At 46.8% G+C, this 19,295-nt stretch overlaps 1 protein-coding gene across 2 annotated transcripts in view; it reads left to right on the top strand.

Moving 5' to 3' along the window:
- Window positions 1-19,295, top strand: part of LOC146772768 (rho guanine nucleotide exchange factor 11-like) — a 319,232-nt gene that overhangs the window by 86,120 nt on the left and 213,817 nt on the right. For both annotated transcript variants that reach the window (XM_085639976.1, XM_085639975.1), the window contains exons 4-5: window positions 12,876-13,022; window positions 16,324-16,403. In XM_085639976.1, coding sequence (XP_085496102.1) covers window positions 12,893-13,022; window positions 16,324-16,403 — 210 coding nt within the window. In that variant the 5' untranslated portion in view covers window positions 12,876-12,892. The remainder of the gene's footprint in view (window positions 1-12,875; window positions 13,023-16,323; window positions 16,404-19,295) is intronic.

Genomic DNA, 19,295 nt, shown 5'->3' with positions numbered 1-19,295 from the left:
GTGTAGAAAATTGAAATAAATTATGGGAGCGGGCGGCCGCCTCTGCCCCGGTATAACAGGCAGTCTCCCCTGTATGCAAAACGGGGATCCGAGGCCAAGGGGCGTGATAGGATCAGAAATAAAATCCGCCCGTTGCCTCTGTAGAAATGTCACAAGTGTGCTCCTCCAAGAAAAGAAAAGCGGAGGTTTTAAACCTTTTATGTCTGTTCAGTCTTACCTCTGTATGGAGACACTCGTGGCAACAGTAGCAGGTGTCATGGAAGACCACTACTGTATCACTCTGGAATTTCTTTGACGATGAGATGAGGCTTCACCCGTTCCCGTCCCTTTCCCTCTGTCACGGGGGGCCAGTACGATCTACGCTGCCAGGGGAGGGGTGGGGGTGTGGGCAGCTTCCCTGGAACACCGCAGACAAAGTCGTCCGGTCCGCTGGCAAGTGGAGAGTGCAGGTGGCCAGTCACACCCACGGACTGGAGTTTGTTGTCGCCGCCGGTATGTGAAATGCTGCAGACTGCTCCTCTGCACTAGGACTTGCCGTGGGGGTGTCAGCTAGATGCCCTGTCAGCTTTGGGGTGTGCAGCCTGGTCCCGGTCAAGCCACGTGCCACAGGCCCAGCCCCGCAGTCTCAGGGAAAGCTAGTGACCTGTTCTGCAACGTTGGTCTCCAATTAGTCTTCTTCTTGTCTACCAGTCCCTCAAGGTAGGTAGGACAAGTGTTATCTGCCCTCCAAAAACCCTTTCCCCTAGTGACGCAGACTGGCTTCAGTCAAGCCAGAGTGACGTAGGCCCAGCCCTTCAGGGATCAGGTCTTTACATTCTTAAATGCATATAGTCATTTCACAAAAGTGAAAATGAAAATTTAGCAAGCAGTAAGAGAGGTGATGATTTCGGGATCCTCCCCAACCTAGGGAGAGAACCAAGCAGATGCCTTGAAAACAAAGAGCACATCTTGCTGAATGATTCGGTGGTGGTCCCATCCTCTTAGGACCACTCTAAGCACAGTTATGGGCAAAAATAATACAATCCCAACCAAAGGCCCTGCAAAGCATTATGGGACGAGATTAGCAGTGGTCAGTGAATATTATAGTAACCAATATCAAAATAATTCTACAAAGAACTGCAGTTCAACTAGTCGTTACTAGGTGTCCCTCACGAGTCAAATGCAAAAGCATTGAAATTATTACATCAAGCTGCAGTTCCACTAGTCGTTACTAGGTGTCCCTCACGAGTCAAATGCAAAAGCATTGAAACCCTTTCATGAAGCTGCAGTTCCACTAGTCATTACTAGGTGTCCCTCATGAGTTAAATGCAAAAGCATTTGACTTGAGGGCATTTGACTTGAGGGTCACCTAGCAACGACTAGTTGAACTGCAGCTTGATGTAATAATTTCAGTGCTTGGACTCGTGAGGGACACCTAGCAATGACTAGTTAAACTGCAGCTCTTTGTAGAATTATTTTGATATTGGATACTATAATATTCACTGCCCACTGCAAATCTCGTCCCATAATGCTTTGCAGGGCCTTTGGTTTGGATTGTGTTTTTGCCCATAACTGTGCTTGGGGTGGTCCTAAGAGGATGGGACCACCACTGAATCGTTCAGCATGATATGCTCTTTCAATCAATTAATCAATCAATCATGGAATTTATATCGCGCACTACTCACCCCGAAGGGTCTCAAGGCGCTTGGGGAAGGGGGTCTGCTACTGCTCGAACAGCCAGGTCTTGAGCTGTTTCCTGAAGGCCAGGTGGTCCTGGGTCAGCCGCAGGTGGACGGGTAGGGAGTTCCAAGTCTTAGCTGCCAGGTAGGAGAAGGATCTTCCTCCGGCGGTGGCTCTCTGGATGCGAGGGGCGAGGGCGAGGTTCGCGGAACGTAGCTGGCGGGTGGGCGTGTAGAAGGTGAGGCGGTCGTTGAGGTACCCTGGGCCCAGGTCGTGGAGGGATTTGTGTGCGTGGGTGAGGAGTCTGAACGTGATCCTCTTGTTGACAGGGAGCCAGTGCAGGTCTCTCAGGTGGCACGAGATGTGGCTGCTTTGGGGGACGTCCAGGATGAGTCGGGCGGAGGCGTTCTGGATACGCTGAAGTCTTTTCTGAAGCTTGGCTGTTGTACCGGCGTAGAGGGTGTTTCCGTAGTCTAGTCTGCTGGTGACGAGAGCCTGGGTGACCGTCTTCCTGGTCTCGGTCGGGATCCATCGGAAGATCTTCCGGAGCATGCGGAGGTTGTGGAAGCAAGCTGAGGAGACGGCGTTGACTTGTCTGGCCATCGATAGGGAGGAGTCCAGGATGACGCCCAGGTTGCGTGCGTGGTCCGTTGGTTTGGGTGCGGTGCCTAGTGCCGGAGGCCACCAGGAGTCGTCCCATGCGGAGGGCGATGGTCCCAGGATGAGGACTTCTGTCTTGTCCGTGTTCAATTTCAGGCGGCTGATGTTCATCCATTCAGCGACGTCTGTCATCCCTTCGTGTAGGCTGGCTTTGGCGTTGTCGGGGTCTCTGGAGAGGGAGAGAATCAGCTGGGTGTCATCGGCGTAGGAAATTATGTTGAGGTTGTGTTGGCGTGCGATGGCAGCGAGGGGTTTCATGTAGATGTTGAAGAGAGTGGGGCTGAGCGACGATCCTTGCGGGACGCCACAGATGACTTCGGTGGCCTCGGAGCGGAACGGAGGGAGGCGTACTCTCTGTGTTCTGCCGGAGAGGTATGAGATGATCCATTCCAGAGCCTTCCCTTGGATGCCGGTGTCGTTGAGGCGCTGGACTAGTGTGCGGTGGCAGACAGTGTCAAATGCTGCGGAGAGGTCTAGGAGGATGAGTGCCGCTGTTTCACCGTTGTCGAGCAGGGCTCGGATGTCGTCGGTGGCTGCGATGAGGGCGGTCTCGGTGCTGTGGTTGGCTCTGAATCCGGACTGCGATGGGTCGAGGGATCCGTTCGTCTCGAGGAAGGCTGCCAGTTGCTGGTTGATGACCTTCTCGATGACTTTGGCAGGGAAAGGAAGGAGCGAGATGGGGCGGAAGTTCTTGAGGTCGGTCGGGTCCGCTGTTGGTTTCTTCAGCAGAGCGCTGAGCTCGGCGTGCTTCCAGCTCTCCGGGAAGGTGGCTGTGTTGAAGGAGGTGTTGATGATGTCTCGGAGGTGGGGTGCGATGGTAGAGGCAGCCTTGTTGAAGACATGATGGGGGCACGGGTCGGTCGGAGATCCGGAGTGGATGGTGTTCATCATGCGTGACGTGTCTTCGGTGTTCACCTCGGTCCATGTCTGGAGGGTGGCGGCGGGGTGCGTAGGTTCAACCGATGGGTGCGGGGGTGGAATGCAGAAGCTGTTGTGGATGTCGGCGATCTTGCGATGGAAGTACGAGGCGAGGGAGTCGCAGAGGTCCTGTGAGGGAGTGATGTCGTTGTTGCCGGTACTGGGGTTGGAGAACTCCTTGATGATGTTGAAGAGCTCCTTGCTGTCATGGGCGTTCTTGTCTAGTCGTTCCTTCAGAGATTTCTTTTTGGTGGTGCGGATGAGCTGGTGATGTCTGCGAGTGGCGAGTTTGAGTGCGGTCATGTTGTCGGCGGTCTTGTTGAGGAGCCAGGCCTTCTCGAAGGTGCGGCAGGCCTTCTTGGAGTCCTTAAGTTCATCGGTGAACCAGGGGGCCTTCTTGCTTCTGGGCCTGGTGAGTGGGTTCTTCAGTGGGGCGAGGTCGTCGGCACAGGGGGTCAGCCACTGCGTGAGGTCGAGGGCTGCTGTGTTAGGGTCCGTAGTCCTGACAGGTGGGCTCTGGCTGAGGGAGGTGGCGAGCTGGTCGGCGGTGATCTTGCTCCAGTTTCTGTGGGGAACCTGCTTCGGGTGATGGTGGACCGTGTTCTTTCTGAAGCTGAAGTGGACGCAGCTGTGGTCAGTCCAGTGAAGTCCGGTGGAGTGGCTGAAGGTGACGTGTTTGCTGGATGAGAAGAGGGGGTCGAGCGTGTGGCTGGCTGTGTTGAAGGAGGTGTTGATGATGTCTCGGAGGTGGGGTGCGATGGTAGAGGCGGCCTTGTTGAAGACATGATGGGGGCACGGGTCGGTCGGAGATCCGGAGTGGATGGTGTTCATCATGCGTGACGTGTCTTCGGTGTTCACCTCGGTCCATGTCTGGAGGGTGGCGGCGGGGTGCGTAGGTTCGACCGATGGGTGCGGGGGTGGAATGCCGAAACTGTTGTGGATGTCGGCGATCTTGCGATGGAAGTACGAGGCGAGGGAGTCGCAGATGTCCTGTGAGGGAGTGATGTCGTTGTTGCCGGTGCTGGGGTTGGAGAACTCCTTGACGATGTTGAAGAGCTCCTTGCTGTCATGGGCGTTCTTGTCTAGTCGTTCCTTCAGAGATTTCTTCTTGGTGGTGCGGATGAGCTGGTGATGTCTGCGAGTGGCGAGTTTGAGTGCGGTCATGTTGTCGGCGGTCTTGTTGAGGAGCCAGGCCTTCTCGAAGGTGCGGCAGGCCTTCTTGGAGTCCTTAAGTTCATCGGTGAACCAGGGGGCCTTCTTGCTTCTGGGCCTGGTGAGTGGGTTCTTCAGTGGGGCGAGGTCGTCGGCACAGGAGGTCAGCCACTGCGTGAGGTCCAGGGCTGCTGTGTTAGGGTCCGTAGTCCTGACAGGTGGGCTCTGGCTGAGGGAGGTGGCGAGCTGGTCGGCGGTGATCTTGCTCCAGTTTCTGTGGGGAACCTGCTTCGGGTGATGGTGGACCGTGTTCTTTCTGAAGCTGAAGTGGATGCAGCTGTGGTCAGTCCAGTGAAGTCCGGTGGAGTGGCTGAAGGTGACGTGTTTGCTGGATGAGAAGAGGGGGTCGAGCGTGTGGCCGGCGTAGTGGGTGGGGGTGTTGACCAGTTGCTGGAGTCCGAGGTTGGCGAGGTTGTCCAGCAGGGCGGTGGTGTTGCGGTCATTGTTGGTCTCCAGGTGGAAGTTGATGTCCCCGAGGAGGATGTAGTCGGCGGAGGGGAGGGCGTGAGGGCTGATGAAGTCCGGGATGTCCTCGCAGAATTGTGCGCGTGGTCTCGGTGGTCTGTAGATGAGGGTGCCTCTGAGGGTAGTCTTGGGGTCGGTGTGGATCTGGAAGTGCAGGTATTCGGCAGCGTTGAAAACGTCGATGGAGTCAGTCGAGATGCGAATGGTGCTCTTGTGTACAATGGCGATACCTCCTCCGGTCTGGTTGACGCGATCCTTCCTGATGATCTTGTAGCCGTCCGGGATGGCTATGGCGATGTCGGGGGCTGAGGAGTCGTTCATCCAGGTTTCCGTGAGGAAGGCGACGTCTGGAGATGCTGTGTCGAGGAGGTTCCAGAGTTCCACGGCGTGTCTGTGGACGGAGCGGGTGTTGAGCAGGATGCACTTGAGGTGGTTGCTGTTGTTCGTCCTGATGGGTGCGGTGCCGGGTCGGAGGCAGGAGAAGGGTCCATGGGTGCGTCGCGGGGATGCTCGGTGGCACCCGGGGGCTCGGGCGGTGTTGAGTGCGATGAGTGTGGCGGCATCGTAGGTCCTGCGGGGGGGCTGGCGGACGCGGGGCCAAGGGGTCTGGTGCTGGGCGCGGTCCAGGCGTGGACGGGCGCAGACGGGCTTACCTTTGGCGCACCTTCGGCGCTCAATCGGCGCTCCCGCTGCGCGCATCCGCTGCACGGTCGCTGAGGGGGCGTCATAAGTAGGTAGCCAGGTGGGAGGGTCGGCTGGGAGGCGGGAGGCTGGGCGACCAATGGGAGGCGAGGGGAGGCGGGTCTGGGGTCAGCGGCGGGAGGAGCGACTCACCAGGGGCAGCGGCGGCGGGAAAAGGCGCCAAGAAGCGTAGCGTCCGGCGGGGAGCAGGAGGTGTTCCCCACCTGAGGGAGAGAGGCAGCGGCAGCAGGCAGCAGGCGGCGGCAGTCAGCAGGCAGCAGGCGGCGGCAGGCAGCAGGCAGCAGGCGGCGTCGGAGCAGAGGTAAGGAGCGACCGACTGTGAGGGCACAGTGGGTCTTTGTGTCCAAGGCATCTGCTTGGTCCTCCCCCTAGGTTAGGGGGGACCCCAAAATCATCACCTCTCTCATTGCCTGATAATTTTCAAAGTTCACTTTTGTCAATTGGTTATAAGCTTTTCAGCATGTAAAGTTGCTTTATCAAAGCATTTGTGGGTGACATGGAGGAGCGAGTTTTTGCCCGAATTGTGTGGTTTGAATGGAATCCATAGTTAACAAATCTCCCCAAACTCTGGCAGCGGAGCGGAGTTCGTTGCCCAGGGTTAATTATGTGATTCAAAAATTTAAGAAAGACTTTGATAGGCTAAATAATTTGCATCTTTTGATTGTGGGACAATCCCCAAAATTTTGTATCTATTCAGGACGATACCTCTGACATTTGAAAATCATTGGTTTAAAGAAATGGATTGGCTGATTAACCGATTTATTTGGGCTCAAGGGAAGACGAGAAGAGCGCTTAGATATATGTCCCTATCTAGGGAAAGAGTGGGCTGGGCGGTCCCTGATTTAAAAATATATTATTGGGCCACGGTGATCCAATCCATCCAAGGGTTATTGGGTGGAAAGGTCATTGACCAATTGAGAAACGATGCTCCTCCGGATGTATATGAATCACTGTTAGAAAGAGTAGCCCCTAATTGGTTTTTGAGATTTAGCGAAGACAGTTATTATAAAAAAGTTAAATTCAAGACCCTTGGGGCAGCAGTAGCAGTCTGGACTGGCGTCAGCAAAAAGCTGGGGTTAGGAAGAATGAATTATTATACTACTTTATTTGGGAATCCTTCTCTCCCCGAGATTTTTCACGATGGAATTATGCAACGATGGGATGCTTTAGGGGTGAAGATGATGGGGGATTGTTTTGACTCAGATGGTATAATCTCATTTGAGAAAGGCCAAATCCTTTTCAAGCTCGATCGCAAGGAGTTTTTTTAATTCCTCCAGATCTGTTCCTCTATCTTAAGGAAGAAGGGGAGAGCGAAAGCTTTCTCAAGAGATCTAGTTATGGTCCAAAACCCTGATGGGTGTACAATCGCCCAGATTTATGGAGAGCTGAGACAACTACAGAGCGATGATCTATAAAAACACCCTGAGAAATGGCAGCAGAAGCTGAACGTTGAAGGGTATGAGTTTAGGGTGTCGCTTAAGCTTGGCTACAACCTTTTAAGAGTAGCAATCCTCCAAGCATAACATTTTAAAACACTTTTTCCGCTCTATTACACCCCAGCTAAGATTGCTCAATGGGGTGAGACTGATGGTATGTTTTTGTCCCCGTTGTCAAGCCGACGAGGCAGATATAGTTCATATGTTTGCCTCTCGCCCTGCCTTGGAACCTCCTAAGAGAGCTATAGAGGATTTTATGGGGCAAACCCTGAGGATCCAAATAAAACTGTCTGCCGAGCTGATGGTTTTAGGTGTGGCTCGAGAAGGAACGCTGTTAGCTCACCGGGAATATGTATTTCTTGCCATGGCTTTGGTTAGAATTTGTGTGTCATCTGCATGGGTGGCCCCTATTCCCCCCACATTTCAACAATGGCTTACATGACTCTTAGCTACGTATAATTTGGAAAAGGGTCTGTATGAGAAGAAAGGGTGGAAGACTAGGAAATTAGGGAAATTTATTTGGGCCCCTGTAATATATTGGAAAATCAGGATGAATGCACTCCAGGTACAATTCAGTGAATTAAACATATTGGAGTGACTATCTATACTGTTTATGTCTTGATCTTTGTGTAACCCTTTTTTTGTCAGTACCTCTATATTCTGTAACTTAGCCATAATGGTACTGTACTGCACCTCTGTAGGTTCTCAGGGTTTGTTTTCTCTTTTCTTTTTTCTTGTTAAAGAATGTTTTATTATTTACGGATGCTTCAGTATAAATGTACCTGAACCGATGGTGAAATAAAAATATAAACATAATAATAATATATATATATATATATATATATATATATATATATATATATATATATACATATATATATATATATACATACATATATATATATATATGTGTGTGTGTGTGTATGTATATATATATATGTAACATATACCATTACAGTATTATTTAAAACTCATAAAGATAATTAAAAACAATATTTTTTATACCAATATTATTGTCTACAATATTAACAACAACAATATTCTTGAAAACAATATTACTTACCTTAAAAAAGCAATCTTTTTGTCAACAATATTCCTGCATCACGATACTTCTGTGACAGGATTTTAAAAACTCAAAATTAATGTCACTATATTTTGTCCGAATATCATCCTCGGGGTCTGTTAAGGCTTGGGGGAGCTGCACAATCTCTCCCCCCAATATATATGTTTTCGATGGGGTCCCGGGGCCCGAAGGGCAACTCTGTCTGGCACACGCCAAAAGCTGTGCCCGGCATGGAGTTGGCAACCTGCTGGGAATTTGACCACAGGGTCTGTCAGCAGGCCAAGCCCTATGGCCACCTCCCAGTGTGCACGGCTAAGATGTCATCAGTGATGTCATAAATGTCATAGAAAATGTCATCTGTGATGTAATGTGTGAGGTCATAAGTAGTGAATGGCTGGACGAAAGTTATAGTTAGCCCCACGGGCGCAAGTTATAGTTAGCTCTGCTATAACTGGTGAATTTGTTTGTTAATTTAAAATTCAAAACATAAATGTTATCAGTGACATATTAACCTACATATAACATCACTTTAAATATATGTCTATATTACCCAGTGATGTAATTATAGTTAGCATCGTGTTTCCATAGGATGTGCCTTTTTTGTGTTGCTAATAACTTTGGGATCACTTAAAAAATCTCCGCAATACTTTCCAAACATGTGCTAGTATGTGACTAGTTTACGCATGGAAATGCACAGGCCAAAGCCACTTTAGACACAGCTACAGTCTAAACCGCAGAACGGATTTAGATCAAAGTTGTGAGTAAGCTAGCTGTTGGACCAGAAGGAATGATTTTTTGTATTTTGGTGGCAATCCGTTTATGAGTTTATCAGGCCTGGTGGTGGGTTTCTCTGGGGTCAAAATATTTTTTGAAAATAACATTGCTGCAAATTCACGGGGGAGCTGTGAAACTGCGACAAAAAAAAAAACTGAAAAAAAGAAAGCATGGGCTCTCACCATTTCTATTTAAAGACCCTTCTGGTGGGAAGTGGGTGAGGCATAGGCCTGGGTTAAAATTCCGTTCCGCTCGCGGAAATTGTGATAATTTGACATTTTCGCATTCCGCGGAGAGCGCGAAAATGTCAAAATTTCCGCAATCCGCATTTTACCGGAAATTTTTTGCTTGCTCACGCTGTAAAATAATACATTCTCACGTGCACGCGATCGCCTTACCTGAATCCCCGCATTCGCTGACAAGTTTTCCCGATCCGGTCGCGTTCTCCACGAGATGTTGGATTGTTGGTAGCCATTTGCGCTGTCTCGCGACAGTTCGCGCCCGCAGTAACGTCATTCGTCGCGCGATCACGTCTTTCTTCTCGCAATCATGCACCGCGAGACAAGTGAAAACAAGATGGCCGCGCCCGCGAGCAACCGCATGGGTAAGTTGGCGAGCCGCGACCACGCAGAAAATACCGCGAACGGGCGGGAAAAAAACTTCCGCATCTTCGTGATATTTCCGCTTGTTTGCGGAGATTTTTAACATTTTCGCGATAATTTGCGAAAGTGAATTTCGCAAATTCCGCCCACCCCTAGTGAGGCATATGGCATGTTTCAGGGGGAGTGGGTTGTAGCCCCACTCACCATGTCTTCACAAGGCCCCAGGCACCCCATCGCCTGGTGCCGATAACTTAATTAAAATGGAGCCCTACCCTAGCCCCCTGGTCCACAATCCCTGGGACACCGTTTGTGTCCCTCCCCACAAGCGTGGGCAGGGAATCTGCCACGGTTGCCCCACCTGATGGGAGAACAAAGAACGGCCCTGCCTGCACTCAAGAACAGGGAAATGCTTTGATTGCTTCCCCTGACCCTCTATGGGAGCACAAGAAAACTGTTCTTGTGGGGTTAAAGCAATGCCGGCTCCTGCTGCACCCGGGATGGGTGCATACTGGGGAGTCGGTGGGGCTTCAAGGGCCTTGGGCCTCCCAGTAGACCTCAACGTTAGACTAGCTGTGGGGTGCCCGGGGTGCTATGGGTGGGCACCAGGACATGCTATTTAAAAACAAAGAAAAACATGCCGGCTCCTGCAGGTGCACGGGGCTGTGGGGGCCCTGATCCAGCCCTCATACTACCCAACATGGCAATATCTGTGGCATGGCCCAGTGGGCACGGGGCACACCATTTTGCATAAACAAAATACTTTATGCCGGCTACTGCAAAAAACATTGGGTGTCCTGGGTAGAACAGGGACATCCATAAAATAATTAAAAATTGCAAACAGTGAATAATAAATGAGCAGCCACTCATTTAGTATTCACTGCTCCTTCAAAGAGCACCCAAAAATGCCCTGGGAGAGCTATTTACATATATTTTGTTTTTGGTGATGTCCCTAGAAGGGACAGAGACATCGCCAATATGTGTGTATGTTGTGAGGGGGCTGTAGTGACTGCCTCTGCCCCTCAGCAACACTAGAAAAAAGAAACATAATTGTTCTGGATCATTGAAACCATGACCCTAGGAGAACTTACCATATTTTGAAAGGAATTTCCCAGGCTAAAGCTTTTGCGCTACAGCTGGGATCGCATTGTCACCTAGGGGCTGGTCACATTGAGGTATTTTATGTGTTGCTGATGTATCACATAACTTCATGGCCTTGATGTGGTTATTTTTACCATTTTAGTTTCTGGGGTGTAAAGCGCTATAAGAGATTACAGAGATATATTTCTTTTATTTATTATTTTCTTAAAGAAAAAATGATATATCTTGACTATTTATTTTAAAAATTTTCATATCTAAATGTAAAAATAAAAACTGTGTAAAAAGAAAGAGTTACAGACATGTAGCTCCAAAAAAGTTCTTTAAATGTTGTTTGCCACTATTGGAATATATATTTGATTGCAATTATTGATAATTTCTGGAGAAAGATGATAGGACTGCTTTACATATAGAGTGGGTGTTGTGTGCGAAGGAACGGGAGAGGTTTGTTGCCAGCGGGGGTTGCCCTTTGGGGCCCTCTATGCCTGGCCTTTGGCCAACCCCCCCATCCCCTGCCATGCATTGCCAAAGGCGTGGGGTTGGCTGCCTGTGAGGGGTTGGCCACAGGTAGTGGCCACAAGCCAGGCCCTACAGCCAGACCCAAGGCCATGCATGGCAGTGATTTGGCTTTACATATGATAATAAAATATTACTTTAGGTTAAAAAAAAACTTGAAGTTCATTGAAAAAAACAAAGGTTAAAGTAATGTTATAGTTTTATGAAATGTTCAGCAACAACATTATGTTTTAAACTCTAATAGCCACAGAAATTCACCAGCTGTAGTTATCTCAAGTAGCTATAACTCGTGCCCGAAGGTAACTGTAACTCATGCCCACTCCATGCACTGCCAATTACCCCAAATATTACATCACTCATGATTTCTTCTATGACATCATTGATAATATCACTGCAATATTTGCAATTAAATTATTGATCAGCAAACTGTGCATGGTGGGGTGCGAGATATAGTTACTTACGATAACTAAAACTAGTGAATTTCTGTACTTTTGTTTAGTTAAAAACATTATGTTGTTACTGAACATTTCACCTAACTATAAAGTTACTTTAAACTTTGTTTTTTCAGTGAATATAAACACCGATCTTACTCTTTGAGGCTATCAGCCAGCCCTCTTAATGCCTTCTTCTGTTGTTGTATCACTCCCCCTACAGATTAGGGCAGTGCATCGTCCCACTTCGGCTATGGGCTATCTTTAGTGTGCGTGACTGCATTCTGCTCTTTCACGACGAGCACATCGTCGCGTACAGTAGTTCCCTTCAGAGCCAGGGTCTACTATGGCAAGATGTGCTTTTTGATACCAAAGTATATTTTTGCTTTTAGTCAATTTCCTTTTTTGTTTTGCTATTGCTGAGGCACCAGCAGCTGACCAACAATATATTTTCTCAAAAACATGATAAAAAAGCATTGATAAAGCCAAAGGACTGGGAGACAAACCTTACTTTTGATTTTCCAGTGCTTTTTCTGTTAATGCTTTGTGTAAATTTAAAGATGTAGCGTTTGCTTCATTTTTTTCAGTTTCTGGCCCAACCAGAAAAATACTTATTTGCAGTTAGATAGATTGATATTCTTTATTCGATCAAATAGAGATCATTCACAAAATGTATAAACAACAATCTTCCTTGATAAAATACAATATACTATGAATGATTGTCATATCATAAAAATCATAAAAATGTAAAATAATAAAAAGTGAATAGAAACGTATGGCCAGTTAAAAACAAAATAGAAAAATAACATTTTTCAAAAAAGTCATAGTGTTATTAACATACTGTGCCAAGGCATGTGTTGTCCTCTGCTTTACTTTGCAGTTAACAACTTAGACCTAATGCGCCAAGTATAAAGCAGGTACCCTGATATGGCGAACACGAACCATTTTGTAGAATTTGATCTATGAACTTGCAGAGCATCTACTGGTCTCCTAAACGATAAAATCCGGCATGGGGGTATAGGTCACTTTTTCCTAAACTCTGCATAGCTGGGACAAAAAAATATATGTAATGGTCAAATGATTCAGGACAAAGAGTACATTTGCAGTTATTTTGAATTTAAGTAATCTTTTGGGTAGTGGTTGATTTTTGCCCATTTTAAAAGTGTGATCTTGGGCAAGCTGCCTATTTAGTTAAAATGCATGGGTTCAGGTGGTTCTATTTAGTACATCGCCATAATAAAAGGTGAATTGCATTCTGAATATTCTGTCATTCCTATATTTATATTCCAATTGTCTCCTACTCGATATGCACAGTTCTAATTTTTTTTTAATCTTGTTGCAGAGCTGTTTAGAACGGAGATGTTTTACTCAAGGATCTTCCGAGCGCTTGAACTCAATTTCTACGAGCCTATGAAGAGAAGGAATCTTCTGTCTAATAAAGATTTCTTGCTTCTGTTTCCTAATTTCCCCGTGTTGATTAAAATACACGGTAAGAGGCTGCTGGGGGATTGATAACATATTACTATCATTATTTATTGACAATCGTTAATGTCCATACTTGGCATAATTCAGTTCTTAGTGTACAATGATTGTGGGGCACAGTTGGGTTGCAGGCTTGTTTACAATACAGTTGCAAACAATTGGCACCTGCCTATGTTACAGTTGGAGCAGCTGAACACCTTGTTCACCTTGATCCAGAATATTACACCTCTTGGATTACACAGCAAAGGGTAGTAATTTCAGCAGTGAGTCGAGTGTGCTGTTACTGTATAAACCGAATGGAGATTACACAATAATATGTTTTGTAAAAAGAAGCTTGTGGGTAAATCAGAAGTTGTCTGGGTTGCAAAGAAAAGGTGAAGATAACTTCAGACCAGGCTTGTGGTTTTGTGGATGGTTGATAATTCCAGGCAGAGAATATGGTGATCTCTGAACAATACTTTCAACTACAGTTTCCTCTTTAGAATAATCCTAGGCACTAATCACCCATGTGCCCCGGGGCGCTGTAGGAAGAGCGAGCACAAGTCGCTCTGTACGAGAAAAGCAGCAGGTTCCATGTGCCCACCGGTATCCTGTTGGAGCCCTTAATACCGGTCTTGAAGGTACTAATGACCTTCTTCGAAAATAGCGAACCAAAGTATGGTTCTCTAAGGCTGATGCCATTATTCACAGCCTCTATCACTTCTCTGAGGTCCTGAAGAAAGCCCCGCCGACCTGTATGGGCGAACTTTAAGGGCTGGAACATGTCAAACTATTTTTTGACATTTCTAGTGCGTTAGACTGATAACTCGTCTTTCCACGCACAACACTGTTTTTACTTACCTTGATTCCAGACCTATTAAAAATACTGTCCAGGACATACGAGGTTTTTATATTTGCAATTTTTTAACTCACTTCACTAGAGCACTTGACACTCACCTTTCCTTGATCACTACTGTAATAACCAGTGGTTTTCCTCCTGGTGAAGGTAAGCATATGAAAAAGAAGCCCGATGATGATGTCACGTTTTAAAATTTGGCAGAGAACCAAGATATACCGCCATACGACCTATGTACGTGAATGAGGGTTTTTAAATTAACATGTTACAAACCCTGGTTACTCAGGTCAAGTGATCCATGTCTTCTTGCAGAGCAGCACAGCAGTCTGTCTGAGTCATCACAGGTACAGAAGTATTCTGAAGAGTTTGGACTGAGGGTTCAATATTTATACCTGGTGCCAATTTAGAAGTAGGAGAAGGTTCTGGAGGTTTTCTCACTCAGAGGTGAATGGAATTTCATGCCTCCCTGTCCTGACCCCAGATTGTCTGAGGCCACAATCGACTTGTGTAAAAACCAGCCCTGGGCGTAGTGGGCGTAGTGAAGCTACGTGAAGCATTACGGAGTGGGGGCAAATCTACGCCCACCCGCACACTTCGCGTAGCCCCACTACGCGCCACCCGCCTCCCTCCCGCCCTCATTTTACAATTACTTATAAACAATACATAAAGATAATTACTTACCTGAGCTGTCGCGTCCCGGGGCTCCAACTTGCTGCCTCCTGGATAGCTTCTTCCTCACGAATGCGCATGCGTGGGCATAAGCACACATCTGTGCACATGGCCTTTTTCAGGGTGTCAAAAGCAGTCTGGCAGTCCTCTGTCCAGATCAACTGTCAGAGCTGCTACTTAGAAGTTAGCTCTGTCAAGGGAGCCACAATGGTGCTGCACCCCCTGACAAGTCTCCTGTTATACCCGGTGATGTTCTGGAAGACCTTTACCTCTGTCTGGATCCTTGGAGGGGAAGAAAGGGGGTTCCCAAGGCAGTATGTTCTGAATGTTGGCCTGGAGGAGCATGTACCTTGTCTCTTCTCACTTGGTGTCCCAAGCAGACCACTGAACCCTGCCCTATCTGGCACTTACCAACATTGATAGTCAGACCTGCAGAGCCTGAAGTCCTTCTTGGGGGTGGCCCAGGTAGTAATCTCAGCAAGAACTGACGGTGTAGGTGTAGGTGTGGGTGGCACTGACGTTCTCCAACCCAGCTAGGACCTGATTGATCAACTCTGGAAGGTGAAATAGTTGTTCTTCAACCCGAAGGGCATCACCCGAAACTGGTAGCCTTCTGGGATAGAGAACCCAGGCCTGTCTTTATCCCCCTTAGTTACTGTGATCTGGGGTAGTACCTGGAGGGGCAGCCTTGGGGACCAGTACCACAGTGCTGGGCCAAGGACAGCTTGAGGACTTAATTTCACGTACCGACAGTGTTTTGGAGACTTTCTTCCTTATACGGGCTATCATCTTATCAGATTGCCTGTAAACCTTATTCTTCACTACCATATGGCCACCCTTGGACCTGGATCAGTTATACTCTATCCAACTGTAGATTATTCACTGCCCTCCCTGCTTCACCATCTTTGGACTGGACTACTGTGCATTTTAAAAGTTTCCGAGTTAGTTTTGGCACATTGTCACCTCTGATTTGTCATGACTGATCGAAGTCCAAGGCTGGCCAAGAGTGAAAGACAAAACTGATGTCAGCATGCTGATGAAGCACCTGTACCATCACTTTCGGAACTGAGCAAGACCTTTGTGGAGTCTGACGGAGCCACTTACCAACGTGCTTGAACAATTAATGTTTAAAAATAGAGTGTTCAGTCGGGTGCCCGGGGTTAATATAAAGGTGATCAATCTGTAGTTAGAAGGAGACTTTCTGAAGGGAAGTAACTTGATCTTCTAGTTTTCCAGCAGCTCTGTGGATGATTAATGTTTCTAACATGCAGCCTGGTTGCTTCATGTGATTGAATTGAGGCAGATGTAAGCACATCTTGTAAACTATGTGAACATCCAATGTTGACCACCATATTGCAATGATGATAGTGGTTGGGTTGTCTAAACTTTGAGTCCCAGTAAAAAGTGTGTCTGCAATAAATGATGAAGTGACCATTCCAGGTTACAGATAGAAAACCATATTACCCCAGAAGTTGATTTTAGTATTACGGGCTGGCTTGTGGTAACTTGGGTCTTGGTGTTGAATTTAAATGAGCCCCCACAACTGCATTTGTTGAACTTCGGCACATGGTAAACATGAGTTCATTTGGGCATTTTCTGCCTTGCCTTAATGATCACTTTAGTCATTGTAGACGTTGAATGTAATGGAAGACCAATATACCCAGCTCTTTTCCAACTATGGTAATTTGATAAACATAAAAATGAGTTGTTTCAAAGATACAGCCGTTGCCAAACTAAATCTCTAACAATTCTCTGTCTCTATCCTACCTCAAATTACTCCTTTCATCACCATCACTTTTATCAGATTTACTGGCGGAACCCCTGAAGAAGCTAAGAGAAGAAGGACCAATCATCGAAGAGATCGGTGACCTCATGCTATCCTGGGTATGAATTCATTTAAGAGTGATTTTATTCCTATTGATTGTAAGAGGTTTACACCTCTTGGGTCTGACTCTGCTGGTCATAATAAGGGTTGTGACTTTGTGCAAAAGATTGAATTTATTTGAACCATCTGCTCATTGGAGACTTTGGTGACTGTTAATATATTTGACATTTGGTCCAGGTTCTGCTGAAAGATGTAAACCTCAGTTCCTTTGAAGACACACTTTAGTTGAGGTCCTAAGGGGAAACCATAGCCTGCCACTCTGTAGTAGGGATCAATGCAGAAAAATAGCCACGGGTAAAATAGAGGTGGTAAAATAAAAAACACAGCACCATTGAGCACTAGCATCAGTTTAGTCTTAGTAATCGGGGACACTTTAGTTAATACTTGGTGGAGGCCTAGTGGGACAGAAGTGTGCAGTATTGTCTGTTTGATCCATATGGGAAAGGAGCTACAGTGTTTGGAGTTTAACATCCCTAAGTAGTAGAAATACACAAAAAGAACACTTTTAACAATCACACATTTTCACAGATTACTTCTGACAAGATGTAGAGACACGATGGGGAATGTTCATTACTGGTAGTAGGACAGAAGTCTCCAAGATGTTCATATTATCCAGCGTAGTGTCTGTCAACAGAAGGGCAGGATATAATTCTCTGTCATCTGAGGAGGGCCAGACTAGCATTGAGATTCTCATAGATGCTATTTGCTTAGTCCAACAATACAATATCATACATGGTGCACTATCCATAAAAACTAAGATTACATTATTTTTGTTCAAACAATTTTATTGAAAATAAAATAAGCAGTTATGGAACAGATAGTGAAGACACACTACAGGGTACATTGTGGAACTTCATATGACCACATATGTAAACATTTGACGTATAGTCTAAGTAAACATAATGAAGCAATATTGTAAGTCTGGGCGGTGAACTCTACTTTGATCGCGGAATTTGCGGAGTTTTCCAAATTCCACATTACTTGGAGCTCGCAGAGTTTTTTTCCTTACTTGCGTTCGTCAACGTTAAGTTGGCGAGCTAGGAAAACCCACCACTCGGCGAGTTTTTCCTCGTTCGCGATCGTCAACGTCAAGTTGGCGAGTGTGAGCATGGAAAATCAACCTCCCGGCGAGATCAACGCGTTTCTCATTGCGAGTGGTCGCGTCTGCTCGCGTTGAGAAACCGTCTGTTTGCATTGAGAAAGCTGCTGCTCGAGTAAAAAATCTACTTGAGCGGCAGAAAGAAAGCAGCTGCCTGCTAGCGCTGTGTATGGTGCCATTCACGATGGTTGCACAGTGAGGCATGAGCACCTGGCACTAAAAGTCACAGTGAACCGCATTTATCTAAAGCAGTTTTTTTGTACTCCGCCCAGGCTTACAATATTGGTTGTTGGTGTACCATTTGTCAAACATGGTGCTAAAAAGAGAGGTACAGTGAGAGCATATCGAAAGATAGTAGGGAGCTGAGTGTGGGATATCCAAATTAGATGAGAGTTGAGTTCCCCAAGTGTGCTCAATATATGTATGAACAGAAAAAAATAGTAAAGGAAAGAGGGAGAAAAGCCAGAGAAAAGATGAGGGTGAAGTTAGAGAGAAAGAGTGGAGAGAGGGTGCCAAGTCATCAGGCTCTGCAGTGAGGGCAGGGCTACTAAGTGTATACTAATGATTTAGTTCTGTCGTGGTGGGTGAGTGGAATTCCGAGAGGGGGAAGAATGTTAAGGCTGTGTGTATAAATCAAGTGCATTCCGTAGGCAGCACAAGTGTGATGTGTTATGTAGTTTCTTGTATATTTATATTATGTCGTCTGCGCTCCTGGTGGTGCATAGAGTATTCCGGCATTTGCTAAAGGGGATTTCTGTGGAAGATTTCTACTCTGACAGGACTGTTTTGGAGCCCAGAGCAAGCATTAGATCTAATGCTGTAAGTCATGTGCAGGGAGACCAGCGTCAAGTGGATGTGCCACAAGGCTTAACGTCACGGTTAGGAACGATGGTGTGAGCTGAATCTTAAAGATGCCATAAATCGTCTGATGAATTTTGGTCCAGAGGGGGTGAACCATTTTACATGTGAAAAACATATTCTCAAGTGAGCCGAGTGATACCTCACAGTGCCTGCAATTATCTGATTTTAGGATACCTAAATTATGCAATCTGGATGGTGTCCAGTAGGTTTTGTGTATCACCCAAAATCTAGACTGCACAATTGCAAGTGTAAATTTAACCAGAAAGGCGAATTCCAGATTCTATTTCAGGTAGCGTCCGAAAAATGTGATGTTAGGTCTTCTGGGATGTATGGGGACCATTTTTTTTCAAATTGTTGAGGAGGTGTACTCTAGGGGGGAGTCAAGTAACTTATAGATATGTGATGCGGAGTGGGCGAGCTTTTTAAGATTTCCAAGTAGGCCGGGAAGATCTGGAGTATGTGGCTTCAGTAGTGATCTGATGGCTCTTTTAAGTTTTGTAAAAGAACTTGATTGGATGCAGTAAGCAAACGGAATGGGATTCAGGGATGTGCATAAGTCTCCAACGGAATTGATACCCCTTTTGGACCACTGGTCACACAAGACAGTTCTTCCATCATGTCTGGAATTAAGGAGAGCGAGTGGACCAGGAGTAGTTTCTAGAGGCCTCTGATGGTAAGGGTGGAGCTTAGAGGGAGGGGGATAGAAAGTGGGATTCAATTTTGAGCCACGTCAGGGAGTGGTCATCTGCATCTTTGAACCACCAGTTGCCCTGAGCCGCTAAAAAGCTTTTTGGTGTTTGTGAAAATCTGTCATATTCAGACCTCCGCTGTTCCTGCTCAATTTAAGGTTGGGACCGGCTATCCTAGCTCTTTTCTCTTTCCAAAGGATATCTGAGATATGCTTGTCTATGGCTTTAAAGAAGGTGGTGGA

Source organism: Triturus cristatus, chromosome 12, assembly GCF_964204655.1.
Source record: "Triturus cristatus chromosome 12, aTriCri1.1, whole genome shotgun sequence".
Taxonomy (NCBI): Eukaryota; Metazoa; Chordata; class Amphibia; order Caudata; family Salamandridae; genus Triturus; species Triturus cristatus.
The sequence above is the reverse complement of the archived record's forward strand: the minus strand, read 5'-3'. Positions and strand labels throughout refer to the sequence as shown.